This window comes from Onychomys torridus, chromosome X (genome assembly GCF_903995425.1).
Source record: "Onychomys torridus chromosome X, mOncTor1.1, whole genome shotgun sequence".
NCBI classification, from domain to species: Eukaryota; Metazoa; Chordata; class Mammalia; order Rodentia; family Cricetidae; genus Onychomys; species Onychomys torridus.
In genome coordinates this window covers 32,500,011-32,514,610 of record NC_050466.1, presented here as the reverse complement: position 1 = coordinate 32,514,610, position 14,600 = coordinate 32,500,011, and the positions used below count along the sequence as shown (strand labels likewise).

Genomic DNA, 14,600 nt, shown 5'->3' with positions numbered 1-14,600 from the left:
ATTTGAAAGAAAAATCAAGTAGGTGATAAGGGAAGCACAATCTCTGGATAAAATTGTGTTATTTTTGCTCTTTTTGAGGGGACCCACCATCCAGCTCACAAATAAATCACACACAGAGGCTTATTCTTAATTATGAATGCCCGGCCTTTCTAGCCAGCTTTTCTTAACTTTAATTATCCCATCTACCTTTTGCCTCTGGGCTTTTCCCATTCTCTTATTTCTGTAAATCTTACTCTTACTCCATGACTTGCTGTGTAACTAGGTGGCTGGCCCCTAGAGTCTTCCTACTTCTTTCTCCTCCTCCATATCTTTTCTTCTTTTGTTTATACTCTCTGCCTGCCAGCCCCGCCTATCCCTTTTCCTGCCTTGCTATTGGCCATTCAGATCTTTATTAGACCATCAGGTGCTTTAGACAGGCAAAGTAACAAAAGTAACACACCTTAAAATAATATTCCCCAACATAACATGATCAAAATCTTTTTTGTTCATAAGAAACTGCCTATCTGTCATTTAAAGTAGTTGTATCATCTTGTATTCCCACCAGATATCCCAGTGTCTGCTGCTGTTGCTCTACACCAGAGGTTCTGAACCTGTGGGTCCTAACCCTCTAGGGGTTGCCCAAAACCATCAGAAAACACAGATATTTACATTATGATTCATGACAGTTGCAAAATCACAGTTATGGAGTGGCAATGAAGAAAATTTTATGACTGGGGGTCACCACAACATATATTTGAGGTCACCATAACTGTATTAAAGAGCCACAACATTAGGAAGGTTAAGAACCTTTTTAAGAACACGCCTTTAATCCCAGCTCTTGGGAGGCAGAGCAGGCAGATCTCTGTGAGTTCAAGGCCAGCCTGGTCTACAGAGTGAATTCCAGGAAAGGCACAAAGCTATACAGAGAAACCCTGTAAAAGCTACAGGAGGCCAAGTTATTAAGCAGTTTCCTCCAGTTACACAATACTTTGGTAAAGTTATATATCCCTTGATTGTTATGGAGAATACATGAATTAATTTTCCCTCCTGTACTCAAAAGGTGAGTTTTATTTTTCTTGGATCTCCATTGTAAAACTTTGTGTCATTTATGGAGTGGAATCCAGAGAAGGATAATGGATCTGTAAGGCTGGGACCTCAGGAGTTTTTAACTCGTGTGTGAGTGTGTGTGTGTGTGTGTGTGTGTGTGTGCGCGCACGCGCATGCATGTAGAAGCAGAGCTCAACCTTGGGAGTCATCTCTCAACCTTGGGAGTCATCTCTCAGGCATCATCCGTATTACTTTTGGGGGATATTTGTTTGCTTGCTTTCCTGCTTGTGTTTTTGTTTGTTGCTTTCTGAAGACTAGATCTTTCCTAGTCTAGAGCTCTCTAAGTAGGATAGACAGGCTAGCCAGCAAGCTCAAGGATCCTCCTGACTGCACCTCTCCAGAGCTAGGATTGAAACTCAGGCCACTATGCCTACATTTCTTATATAGGTTCTAGGGATAGAACTCAGATCTTTAATGCTTTTACAGCAGGCCCTTTACCAACTGAGCTATCTCCCTATCCCCTAAGAGATTTTAGCTATGAAGCTAATCCACATTCAGCCTGCAGCAATTAATCAAGATTAAATGTCTTTACTTTTAAATTGAGGCCCTGGAATCCAACTAGAAATATTACTTGTGTAGCTCATGTAACCTCTGAGCCTCAGTTTCCTTGTTAAAAAATGATTCCAAACATGTGTTTATGTCATAGGTGCAGAAGAAGATAGATAGAAGCATGTGTGCCATGGATTCTGGCATGCATCTTGCAGGGGCCCAGGAAAGATTAGTTTTCCTTTTCCATCCAAGTACCTGTACTTGAAAATAAAGCCTGTTTTCAGTCCAAGCCATTATGAAGTATTCATCCTAGGAGCATTAGAAAAAACGTTCTCATAAAGTATTTGCTATCCTTGTAGTGCTGGAAAAACTGCCTCAAAAAAATAACTGGTTTCTATAACAACTGCTTACTCTACAGACCTTGAAAAGGATTCCATGGTTCATTTATTTTTCTTGTCTTTCAACCCCAAGTATATTCTCCTTTTTAAAAAATATACTCAGCTGACTACCAAGAAGGCACATAAAAGCCCATTTTATTTAGTGTGAATCTGAACACAGAAACACAGCACCATATACTAAGGCTAGCCATTCTGCCGCAGTGGTAGACCATATGTCCTGAGTGGGGGTGGGTAGAAGTTATTGAACTATTTAAAGAGAATCTGTATACTTCTCCCATGAAATCATGTCTGGAGAACTGTGTCTGTCATGGAGTATCAAACTTTAAGGAGAACATTGGCAACACTAGCATCCGTGGTGATTGGGATGGTGATAGGAATATTCAGAAATCTAGGGAATGGGATAGTGACATGCCTTAGCCTGTTGCTAAGCCTGACAACTTAAGTTCCATCCTCATCCCTGGAACTCACATGGTAGAATGTGAGAACTGATTCCCATAAGTTGTTCTCTGTCCGCCACAAGCATGCTTGGCACATGTGTGGGCTCGCACACACACATACACACTCAATCAATCAATCAATCAATCAATAAAATATAGTGACAATAAAGATAAAATGGTTCTGTATCTGGGCAGGTCTTGGCTTATTAAATCCACTTATTTTAATCTGTAGATTGTAAAAATCAGTGGATATTTTCGGTGACAAATTCTTCATGATAGCTCTGATTCCACTAGATTTACTCTAGTGTTGACTGGACATAACTCTTCACTTCATCCAAGTGAAGAGAAAGAGGAAAATCATGTCTAGTTAAAGTATACATGGTTATCTGACTTGTGTTATCAATGGACTTACCCTTCCTTGCGTTTACTCCTGCCTTAGACTTTATTTCATGAACCCCGAAGTGACTGAAGAAAGCCGAGCATCTCTTTTCACCTAGTGTTGCTTCCTATGAGACCCTGTGAAACCTTTACCTGAGCCCTTGTGCTTTGGTCTGCTGTCATGTGGTACAGAAGCAAGGGAACTGAGCCAAATTCATAGATGTGCCAAGTTCATTGTGAGATGTAGACTCTGCTGTAGAAAGCACATCCGATCTTGATGTTCAATATGGGCCCTTTCCCCCTGCAATATGTGTTGTTGTTGTTGTTTCTGTAGACGAGTTCATGATCTTTTGTAATTTTCTTTTTCTATTGATCCAGCAGTGCTAGCAACAGAGCTTTGAAAAAGAAATGTTATTGGCGGGAGGATCTGTGGGCTTTTCCTGCCGTGTGTCTTGTATATTAGAGAATGAGTACAGCACAGTTCAGGTAAAATTCGCTTCCCAGAGAATTCATTTTAGAGTGGCCTGGATGATTGAGACCTATATGGGTAAACCCATCTGCGAAGCGGTCTTCTCCCTTCTCTTACTTCATGCTGCCCCAAGGCAAAGGTGAAAGTGCTGCTCTGCTTTATTGGTCTTTGGGTTTCAATTTCTTTTGGTACATTTTCATTCAGAGATGAGAAAGCCGATGGGAAAATGATGAGTTTAAAATAGAACTTAACTTTCTACAAAGAGTTTTGAGAATGTGTGTAGACTGCAAGTCTGAGGGCAGCTAGGGTGTAACTGTCACTTAGAGACACTGGTTGGAATTGATTGCTTCTGCTGTGCAACTGTGTGACCTTAGAGAAATATGTCCATTCCACTGAGACTCAATTTCATCATCTGTTAAATCGGGGGTGAGAATACCAAATTCAGAAAGGTTTTTGTAAAAACTAGGTGTCATAGTGGTCGTGTACATGGTTTATAATCTCCAAACTATATAGCCTGTAAATATTTCTTCCTGATGTAGGGTCTCAGTGTAGATCACACTGGCCTTGAACTTCTACCTCTGCTTTCCAAATGTTGGGATTCTAAGAGTGACCCACTGTGCTTGGCCACTTGTAAATATTTCTGAGCCAAAGATGGTATATCACTAATGTCCATATAGCTTATATATCCGTAGCACCTGAGACAGCCTAATATATAATACATTTCTACCTGAAGTTAAGATGAATAAATAATTTAAAATATCAAATTTTCTGATGATTTTTAAACATTTGAGTGATTGGCCCTTTGCGCTGGGCTAGATGATCGCATAGCTTCATTCAGCATTTAGATTCAAAGATGGAGAAGACAGTAACAAGTGTAGCTAAGAAGACTGTTGTAAGATAAAGTTTCTAAGAATCATTTAATGTTCTAAACAAAAGAAAACAAACACGTGAGCATGTGGTAATTGACAGAAAGGAAGAATTTGCTCTGGGGTCAGAGAGTTGAAAAGTGAAAGGAGAGAGCAAACACTGGTGCCTCCCAGTGGTGCGGAAGCTGCGCTCAGACCCATAGCCAGTCCACACATGCTCAAAAACTTTGGTCTATTGGGAAGTTCTCATTTCAATTCATTTTTGCTCTCTAGTGGGCTTGGAAACTCTTTAAAATCACACTGGCACCTCTCCAACATTGCTGGGGATGTGATGAGCTCCAGGGAAGAATCTAGGTAGTGAGCTCTGCCTTGTGAGGGGTCTGAGGCAGATGGCAGTTGTTCAGCCTAGAACTCACTTCTGCCACAGGTGACTGAAATGGTGGGCTAAGTGATCCCAAGGAATACAGTCTCTTTAGTAGTCCAAAGGTAGTAATAATTGAATTTTCAAGGCTCATGAATTGGCATCATTTAGAGTGCATCTGTCATGGACCTTTGCATTTTAGAAGGAACTGAAAGTACCAATGTAAAATATGAGGAAACTTGGCTATTTTTTTTCTTTTTAAACTCTTGTATTTCTTTTTAAAAAGATCTTTTGTTGTAGTTTTTTTTTCTTTTCTCATATAAAAATGACACTATGGTTATTTGGAATAATTTGTATCTAGAACATTTTGGTTTTGGGAAAATGGGATAGTACAACATTACTACTTTCTCTCTCAAAGCAGTGACACTAATTGGGCTTTATGCCAAGGGGCTGAAGCAGCAGATGTAATCTTGAATTTGTGGTCTCTGTAGACTGGATGAGGCTTCCAAGCCATGTGGAAGCTGAGCTTACCAACGAAGCTTAACGGTTACCCTCCCAGATGTTCGGCTTGCAGTCATTGTCACTACCACATGTATGGAGAAGTGCATGGATTGTTTTTCCCACCCAGATACCCAGTCAGTGACTCCATGTCTGGCAATCTGTCAGACAACTCCCTTTAAAGTGATCTGGAGAAAATTTACCCAAAGTGATTGAATTTGGGTTATCTTTTGTTCTTAGGTAATAACTTGCCTCTCCTGGGTTTGAACAGGCTCAAATTGTTATATGAGTTTATACAGTCTATGGTCTGTTGTCAAATATTTATCTCTGTCTAAAAATGAAATGCTCTTAAATGCAATTTCTTTTTAACTGAATGAATCAGTGAGAGAAAGAGAAATAACTTCTCATTTAGCCAAGTTTTAATCAATATTGTCATGAAAGGCTGAAATGTTAACTGAAAACTGGCTGTTGTCATTTGAAATACAATTTGTGTGTTTAAGAATTTATGTGCACATCAAAGCTTGGACTTCACATTCAGAAAGGAAAATTGATTTATGGGAGCAAACAACTGCAGAAATATAGGTAATGCCAGTAATGAATGTGAGTCAATTATTTAAAGCAAATGGACCTTAATGACCAAAAGCAACAGAGACATAGCAAATTCATTTATACCCTGGATTTCATGCTTTAATTTGTGGTATGTCTTTTTTTTTTCTGCTGTTTTACAGAGGCCTTTGAAATTGTTGTTCGCCATGCCAAGAACTATACCAATGCCATGTTCAAGAACAACTACCCCAGCCTGACTCCACAAGCTTTTGAATTTGTGGGTGAATTTTTCACAGATGTGTCTCTCTACATCTTGGGTTCTGATATCAATGTAGACGATATGGTCAATGAGTTGTTTGACAGCCTCTTTCCAGTCATCTATACCCAGATGATGAATCCCGGCCTGCCCGAGTCAGTATTAGACATCAACGAGTGCCTCCGAGGAGCAAGACGTGACCTGAAAGTATTTGGTAGTTTCCCCAAGCTTATCATGACCCAGGTTTCCAAGTCACTGCAAGTCACTAGAATCTTCCTTCAAGCCCTGAATCTCGGAATTGAAGTAATCAACACTACTGATCACCTCAAGTTCAGTAAGGACTGTGGCCGTATGCTCACCAGAATGTGGTACTGCTCTTACTGCCAGGGACTGATGATGGTGAAGCCTTGCGGTGGCTATTGCAATGTGGTCATGCAAGGCTGTATGGCAGGTGTGGTGGAGATAGACAAGTACTGGAGAGAATACATTCTGTCTCTTGAAGAACTCGTGAACGGCATGTACAGAATCTACGACATGGAGAATGTGCTGCTCGGACTCTTTTCCACCCTCCATGATTCCATCCAGTATGTGCAGAAGAATGGCGGCAAGCTGACCACCACTGTAAGTATCTCTCTTCAGTTTTCTAAGGGGGCTGTCCTTCATTGTGGTGTTGGGTGGGGTGACCTCCCTAGCAGCAGATACTGATAGAAGAATAGAGAAAGAAAACCGAGCAAGCAAGGATGACAGATGGGCTGAATGAACTCACAGAGGTAAGCCACATGTTAAAACTTCAGGCTACAGAGTCATAATACCAGGCTTTGGATTCTAGCTCCACATACTTCCTTGCTGTAGAATATTGGGAACTAATTTTATCTTAATGAGTCTCTTTTTTTTTTGAATTCATGTAAAAGGAGTAGCATGTATTCAGACACTTAGCATCTCTGTGATAGATGGTAAACCTTTGTTAGCTGTTATTGTTATTATCATGATCCTTATGATAATACTCTGATAGTTCCTCTCTCTTATAAACAAGGCAACTAAAGCTTAGTGAAATTGCATGTTGCACACCCAGCTACATAGTTAGTGGAAGAGGCATGATTCAGAAACTAGGATTTTCATTCAATTGTCATCACCTTTCTGATTTATCTCTGTGGTCTTCATTGCATATACCACATTGCCATTCTGAAGAGTGACTTTAAAGAAAACAAGTGCCTAGTAACCTAACCCAAACAGGGCCATAAGAAAGCCAAACATCCATTCTCCCCAACATTCCTATTTGCAGCCTTAATTATAGCAGTCTAAGACTTATGGGAGAGGACCAGTTCTGCAAGTGAGGTAGCAGCTTGCTTGACTCCTAGGAGAGTTTGTCATAGGACCATAAGAGAAAGCCACTTCTGATGTAGAGCAGAACATACAGCCAAGAGCTTCCATCTATGTCATTTTAAGACAATGATTGATGCTTAAATGCTACCAGCTTCCTAGGAGGATGTGGCATGGCAGCAAAATACACTACTATTGTTGAGCTCTTGCTCCACATCAAGTGCTCTGTTGGCCAGCATGCATCATAATATATTACAGTCATCCATATGATGGGTCTCAATATTGTGCCCATTGCACATAGGAGAGGTGAAGCTTAGAGACCTTTTACTTTCCAAGAGCTCTAAGCTTTTTGTATGGGAGGAGCTGGGATTCAAACCCAGGTTGGCTGGCCTCCTGACTCCTGCTCTTAGCTTCTCTCCAGTGCATTGCTGTGTACTCTGAGCCATTGCTTATCCAGAATGTAGAGAGCAGCATGGGCTAGTTAGCCTTGTCTTTAAACTCTGGAAGTGCAAAGTGATAGGGGTAATTGGTTTCTTTGGTGAATTAAACTAGGAAGGAGGACAGAAATGTTACAACCCTTGGCATGGCTACTTATGGAGCTCCTCTAATTGCCCCATTCACAGTGTTGGCCATTTAAAACCCATTTGCTGAGAAAATATTTTATAGTAAAATGAACAGAAATGCCCTATCTAACGATGGTGTTCTTCAGTGGCTAATTATTCCCTTGACTGCTTTATAATTTGAGGCCAGATTCTGGGACCTTATGCAAAAGTCAATTGCACAGAACTAGAAAAATGAAATGTAAGTGCATTCATATGCTCATTCACTAGCATTGATTGAGGGCCCACTGTGTGTCCAAAACCAACCAAGGGCATTGGGGTGAGAGATGTCTACAGTAAGAGGAAAGTAAGAAGACTAAGAGCAAGATGCGTGAGTATTTCAAGGTAATCTAGGTGAATTGTTTTTGACTATAGCATAATGGATCTGGAAAGCATGTTTCCTTCCCCCAGTGCTCTTAAACACAAAATAAATGAAGTAGGCATGCACAAGTGCCACATGCCCATAGCCCTAGTACTCAGGCGACTGAGTCACAAAGATCTGGAGTTTGAGAGGACTTCCAGGGTTAGTATAAGACCTTGTCTCCAAAAACAAACAAAAAAGGAGAAAAACAAAACAAAACAAAAGGAAACAATTAAGGAAAAAAACTAAGTGCTCTGTTTTGAAGATGTCTGAACATGCAGGTTTGTTACATGAACATCTGCTTTATGCATAGAACTTTTGTCAGGTGTTAGGCATTCATAACTTCCCAAGACAATAGTTCTGAAGCCTTGATATGCCATAGTTTCACTGGTAGCTGGACCTGCAACTGAATAAATTCCACCATAGTGAACATTTCCTATGATGTGAATGTTGGAAAGACTGTGTGAGAAATGAGCTAGTCTAATCCCATTCATTTGAAAATGAAGAAATAAAGTCTCAGGAGGCATACCCAGAGTTATTTAGCTAATAAAAGAGACAGAAGCAGAATCCAAGGTATTCTGGTGCTGCATTCTAATATTCTTTCTTCCATTTCACTTTGTCCCCCAGCAGACCCTTCCAGACTTTCACTCTAAAAGCACCATTAGGATTTTGCAGACATACTGAACTTAAATTGCATAGCTATTTCAGGCTTTCAAACCTGCTGCATTTTAGGTACATGTACATGTAAGTGTGTGCTCATGCACAAACCTAACATACAGTAGGGGGAGTACATTTTGTGTCATTATCATTCAGGAGGAAAGGCCTTAGCTGTCAAGAGGTGCTCAGTGATGCAGTCCCTTTCTGTTTTGGCCATTAAGGGCCTGATTGCTCCCAGCTCCCATCTAATTATGAGAGCATGAAGTCGGCCATCCCCTGGGAATGCCTGAACTAAGCCAGAAAGCATATGTATACTGCCTCATTGCTGTTATATGATCACCAAGACTAAGTCATCTATATCATCTGGTGGGGCTTAGGGAATCACTGGTTGGGTGTGTTCCAGCCCACATTCTGTATAGGCTCCAAGCAGGCAGTGCTATTTCTTAGGGTGAAGAGAACTATGGGCTTGACAGACTGAAGCACTCTGTTCATGTTGACAAACCCACAGAATCCCTCAGAGCAAAAGCTGGTTTAAAATTAAGTGTTAATAAGATCCTGCTGAAGTACCCTTACTTCTTTGTGTTGATAAAATGGGACCATCCTAGAGTCCAAGAGCTCTCTCAAATCGTGCCATTCCGGAGTTGCAGAGGCAGAAGGGCTTTCTTGACTAGCTATATATGTCATGGGATGAGGAGTCTATACAGGATGTTGTCCAGTTGTTGGGGTTGGTGGCTATAATTCATCTTACATCCTGAAATTGGTTTTGGTTTTCTGCATGGATATGACACTCTTAGACTCTCATAAGTATGGAATGTTAGTGCTTTAGTTTCTTCAAGGGTGGTTCTCAATCCTGTAGACTACCAGGTGAGTGCATGTGGACAAATATTTGGGTCTTATTCCTGGTAGCACCCCTGAATGTAGTAGACGTTCAGTTCCCAAATTTGGCTCATTATCCCAGTCAATGGGAGAATTTGTTTAACATAATCCTGGAGTACAAACCCAGGGATTCTGATAACACAGCTCTATGGAGAGGCTAGAGAACTTGTCATTTAAAAAGTGTCCTAGTTGATCCTGATGTTCCCTTAGGAACATCTGACTACCTTGCTTGAAAGATAAAAGATTGAGAATTTGAAAGTGAATAGCTCAAACACTGTAGCCTGTTTTTGACAGAGCTAAAAATCTCTAAAATGGGGCTGCTATGTGGATGTTAAATGATTTGTTAGTTTTAGAAACTGCAAGTATTCTCTGAGCCCCAGTCCAAACTGCTAGGTGCCTAATGGATAATGGCTTTTTTTACACCTTTTAAAATTTTGTTATTATTCTTTTAAATTATAGGTGTGTTTGAGTGCATGTGAGTATATCTGGGGTACCCTTGGAAGCCAGAAGTATGGGATCTCCTGGAGCTGGAGCTAGGTTGTTATGAACAGTTGCCTGATGTGGGTGCTAGGAACAGAACAAAGGTTCTCTTGTTCTCTTAACCTCTGAGCCATTTCTCCAGCACATTTACACTTTTTTTTAGTATTGAGAAACAAACCCCAATCACATGCACCAGGAAAGTGTCCTGTCACTGAGATATAACCTCAGCTCCTGACACTTATTTTTAAGTATGATTGATCAAAGCTATTTTAGTATAAAGAAATTGAATACAAATGCTAATAAGTGTATAAAAGATATATGTATGCATATGTAGGAAGAGAAAGGAGGAGAAAGTGTGGGAGAGAAATATCTATACTGAAAAGTTCAAAGAAAAGTTATTAATAATAATAGAGGCATTCTGATCTTCAAATGGATTTGGAGTCAAGGATACATATCTTGCCTTCAAGCGAGTATTGAGCCTTTGATAGTTGTCTGGAAATCTTGCTGTAAAAATTGATTAGCACATTATTGAATTCCATATTTTATATCTTGAAGCAAAGTGTAGATAAGTATAGTTTATAATATATATACTTTCAACATTGCTGACTATCATGGCCCTTTTCTTTCAATATAGAGGATAGATCCCAGGTTTGTGTACATGTTAGGCAACCATTCTACTACCAGTGAGCTACATCTCCAGCCCCTATAGAACATCTTTTGGAATTCTGTTGTTTTTAATCTCGAAATCACTTTGATTGTCATTACCATATACCTACATGTATTTCATGTATAATTCATTCATTTGTTAAATGTTGGGTGTTTATCCCTCTCCCAGAAAAGTTCCAAAAAACTTTCTGTAGCCGATCTCATTGACTGTCTTTACTATACAAAGTCAGTGCTCATATCCTCTTTTTTGTTTATTTTTGAGATTGTAATTGAATCACATCATTTCTCCCTTCCCTTTCCTCTCTCCAAATCCTCCCATGTACTTCTCCCTGCTCTTTTTCAAATTCATGCTCTATCACTCTCTCCTACATGCCTAGCTTTTGATACTTTCCTTTTTCCAGTTGTGCTCATGTACTTTCTTGATTGATTCTCCTCAGCACGTCCCAGTGTTAGTGTTTCTGCTCCACAATTTCATTACCTTGGCATAGGATGTTTCATTGAAAGTTGTGCAGAATTACAGCCCTTTATCTCAGCACGATTTCTCCTTCCTTCCCTCACTGTGACTCACTTTAGCACTCCCTGAAAGAGATCCTGGAAATGTCTATTGAACGTTTCTTCGTGGAAGCTCCGTGGTGGGCACAGCACATAGGAAAGAGGGTAGGGAAGATGACCATGAACCATTCTTTTGCTCCGTTCAGAGGTCACTCAGCTGGCAGGTCGCAGAACTCAGATTCAGAACTGGGTCTGTCTGACTCCAAAGCTTTTGCTCGTTACCATGACTTTTTATTGCTCTCTGAAACACTTCCATTCTCTATTCACTAGAATTTTCACTCCCCAACTGCAACCTAAATAGGTTTTTTATTATATTATTTAATATCCTGTATTACTCCCTACTGTTTTTCCAGCTGCACAATCGGTTTTTGAATTCATTCTTTCTCCTTGGAGACTCTTGCTCTGCTATTTCCCAATGAAGAAAAAAAGACAGGAGGGTGTTTTTTTCATATTCCTAACACTTAAAGGAACAGAATAGTTTCTAAGAGAATATATGTATAGGCACTACCTAAAGTCTATATGAGTGTTGAAAACGGTGAAAAATCTATTAAGTTCCACTTGCAGTGTTGAGTTTCCACCTCATTGGGACAACAGATCGTTGTTTGACTTGGTTTTTGCAGAGATGGAACCTAGGCCCTTGTGCATGCTAAGGACATGCTCCAACTAACACAGAGCTACATCTCCAGCCAGCCACAACCAGTGTATCTGGCATTTATTCTAAAGAACAAAAATCTATTCAGATTTTCAGAATTTCCTTAGGTAGTAACATTGCCTACTGAGAACCTAACGTATGCCAGTATCTAGTTACAGCCGTTTCTTTGGCTAGAATGTTTGAGGAGGCAATGCGGTCAATATTTATTCATGTATGGTAGGAAGCTTTAAGGCAGGCTCTCCTGTTGATCTGTAATAATAATTCACTCTATCAAATTCATGTACTTTCCTGTCTGTGTGAGTGACTGTAACTCATCAGAATTTCCACGATTAGCCTTCCCTTTCTTTTCCACTTTTGAAGGCCAAGGTCATTTCTCAGATGTCAAATGGTCAGTGGTTTTCTCCTCGTGCTATCATTGCACTTTCATTTTTTAGTCGTAGATAGAGATCCCTTCTCTGAATTCATAGAAGCTGTTTTCTGTTCCAAAGGGATTCTGAAGTGATAAAGCCAGCAAATATCTCAGTACGATATATGCAGGCCAGCATCTGAAACTGCAGTAAGCAGTATTATTCAAATGAAGGCCATTTCTGAAATGACACAAAATTCACATTTTTCATCCCTTTTTACCGTTCACAATAAAAATATCTTTAGTGATTTCCATTGGAAGAAGGTGGTGGTTTTGTCTTTTGTTCTGTTTTGAGACTAGGTTTCACTCACAGCACAGACTGGCATTGAACTTATGGTCCTACTGCCTTAGCCTGCAAAAGGCAGTTTTCAAAAAAATAGATGACCTAATTATTGAAAAGTTACAAAGTAAGAGTTGACACCATTGAGTATTAAGTTCACAGCAAGTTTCCAAAACTAACTATATGAAGAAAGCTTTTGAATGTTTCATCCCAATGTTACATGTGTATTATAAGTCATTTTAGGAAATCAAGTGGGCTTTGTACAAATCTAGCATTGTTTTCTTTTACATAGGCATGGGGCATAATGATGCCTAGATGCTTGTGTGTTCTGACTCTAGCAATAGTTTCTAAACCTCTTTTCTGTGGGCAGTGAACTGGTATGATGAGCATATGCCCTCAAGAACTGTGAAAGTCTGGGAGTTTTCCTCAGTTGCAAGCTAACAATTCAGTCTATTGCCATCTGTGGATGCTAGTTAAAGACACGAATTTGAGATGAAGAACTTTTAATTAATTTCTCACAGCAATGGCAGTAGCCAGAGTGTCAGCATTTAGGTCAGACACAAACCCTAACCTCAGTTCCCATGGGACAAGACAAAGAGGGTTGAATGACTCCTGCACACACAGTATGGTGCATTACAAGAGAGCATTTTCAGCTTAGGGAATTCAAATCCAGCTTTAGCACTACAAGAATAAAAATGAAGCGAAGCAAAGCAAAGATCTGTTGGTCTAATGGCTAGATTCCCAACACTGCAACTGGCTAATGTATTCCTCATCAATGACACGGCTCATTTCTCTGAATGGAGGCACTATAGCTTCCAGCACTGTACCTATACTATATAAAGATACTTGAAAGAGATGGTTTGCAAAAAACAGTAGTCAGGGCTTCTATTTGTAAAACATGTAGAAGCACAAGATATCTATAAAGAATTGTCTTACAAGTTGCTACCTTTGGATGGTTGCAAGGCCCTCTCAATCTCTCAGTGCCTTTGGAGGGTCAAACCAAGGAATTACAAGCTGGAGAACAATTAGTTCAGCTTTGGCTGGTTAGCCATAAGGCAGCCCACCTGTTGGAGCATAGCAGAAGGTACACACCAAGTCCAAAAACAGTGGCAGTGACAGTGGTGTCAGCCATTCAGAGAATACAAAAACCCTATCAAAGGAGCGCTTGATATTGTTGCCTCCCATTAGCAGTAAAACTCCATCGCTTTGGTCTTCCAGCTATTCTTCCATGCCTCTCTTTTGATCTCTGAACAGCTATCTTTTCCTTTCCTGCTTTTTGAGGCTACAGAGTTATACATTTTCTATTGCCCACACAAGCTGGCTGGGGAAGTTATCTCTTTTATTGCACTTAAAAGGTGGCAGATGTGATAACCACAGGGTAGTAAGCAGACACTTATCCATGTTTGCTGGTAGTGACAGGGAGAAGTGATTTCTTCCCAAAGGATATTCAGAAAGGTTAGATAATTCAGGGCAATTTGCCCAAGAGGGCAGAAGTTCAGAAAGATATCCCCATGACCTGATATTTTAAGGATCCACGTGCTCCCAGGATGACAGTGAGTGAGTACAAAATGCCTATCTCAAATGTTGGCTGCTCAGGGAGCCAGAACATAGTGAAAGCAGCCTTTACTTTATGAAGGCAGAATAGCCTCTGGATATTTATTCATTGCAAAAGCTGAAAGGCCTCGGCATCCACAGTGTGGTTCTTCTGTCGTGCCTTTTCCTCTGCCTGGAGTAAAGTCTCTCTTGGCAAACGTAGCACCAGTCATTCACTAATAACACTCACCCCCCGCAAGGTGCCTTGGCTCATTAACCTCTTAGACCTATGCATTTCATGATCGTGCTCAGGTATTCAGGCCAAAGTTCTTTCCATCTTGGCTTGTTTTTTCAAAACTGAAAAGAACAATTTTGAACATCACAAAAGCAGCTTTTAAACAGGTGACACATAGATTAGTAATTTCCTGAGGGGA

General features: G+C 40.2%; 1 protein-coding gene across 1 annotated transcript in view; it reads left to right on the top strand.

Annotated features, from left to right (window-relative positions):
* Window positions 1-14,600, top strand: part of Gpc3 (glypican 3) — a 337,098-nt gene that overhangs the window by 184,094 nt on the left and 138,404 nt on the right. Inside the window, exon 3 of the mRNA XM_036174731.1 lies at window positions 5,711-6,405. Within this exon, the coding sequence (XP_036030624.1) occupies window positions 5,711-6,405 (695 nt within the window). The remainder of the gene's footprint in view (window positions 1-5,710; window positions 6,406-14,600) is intronic.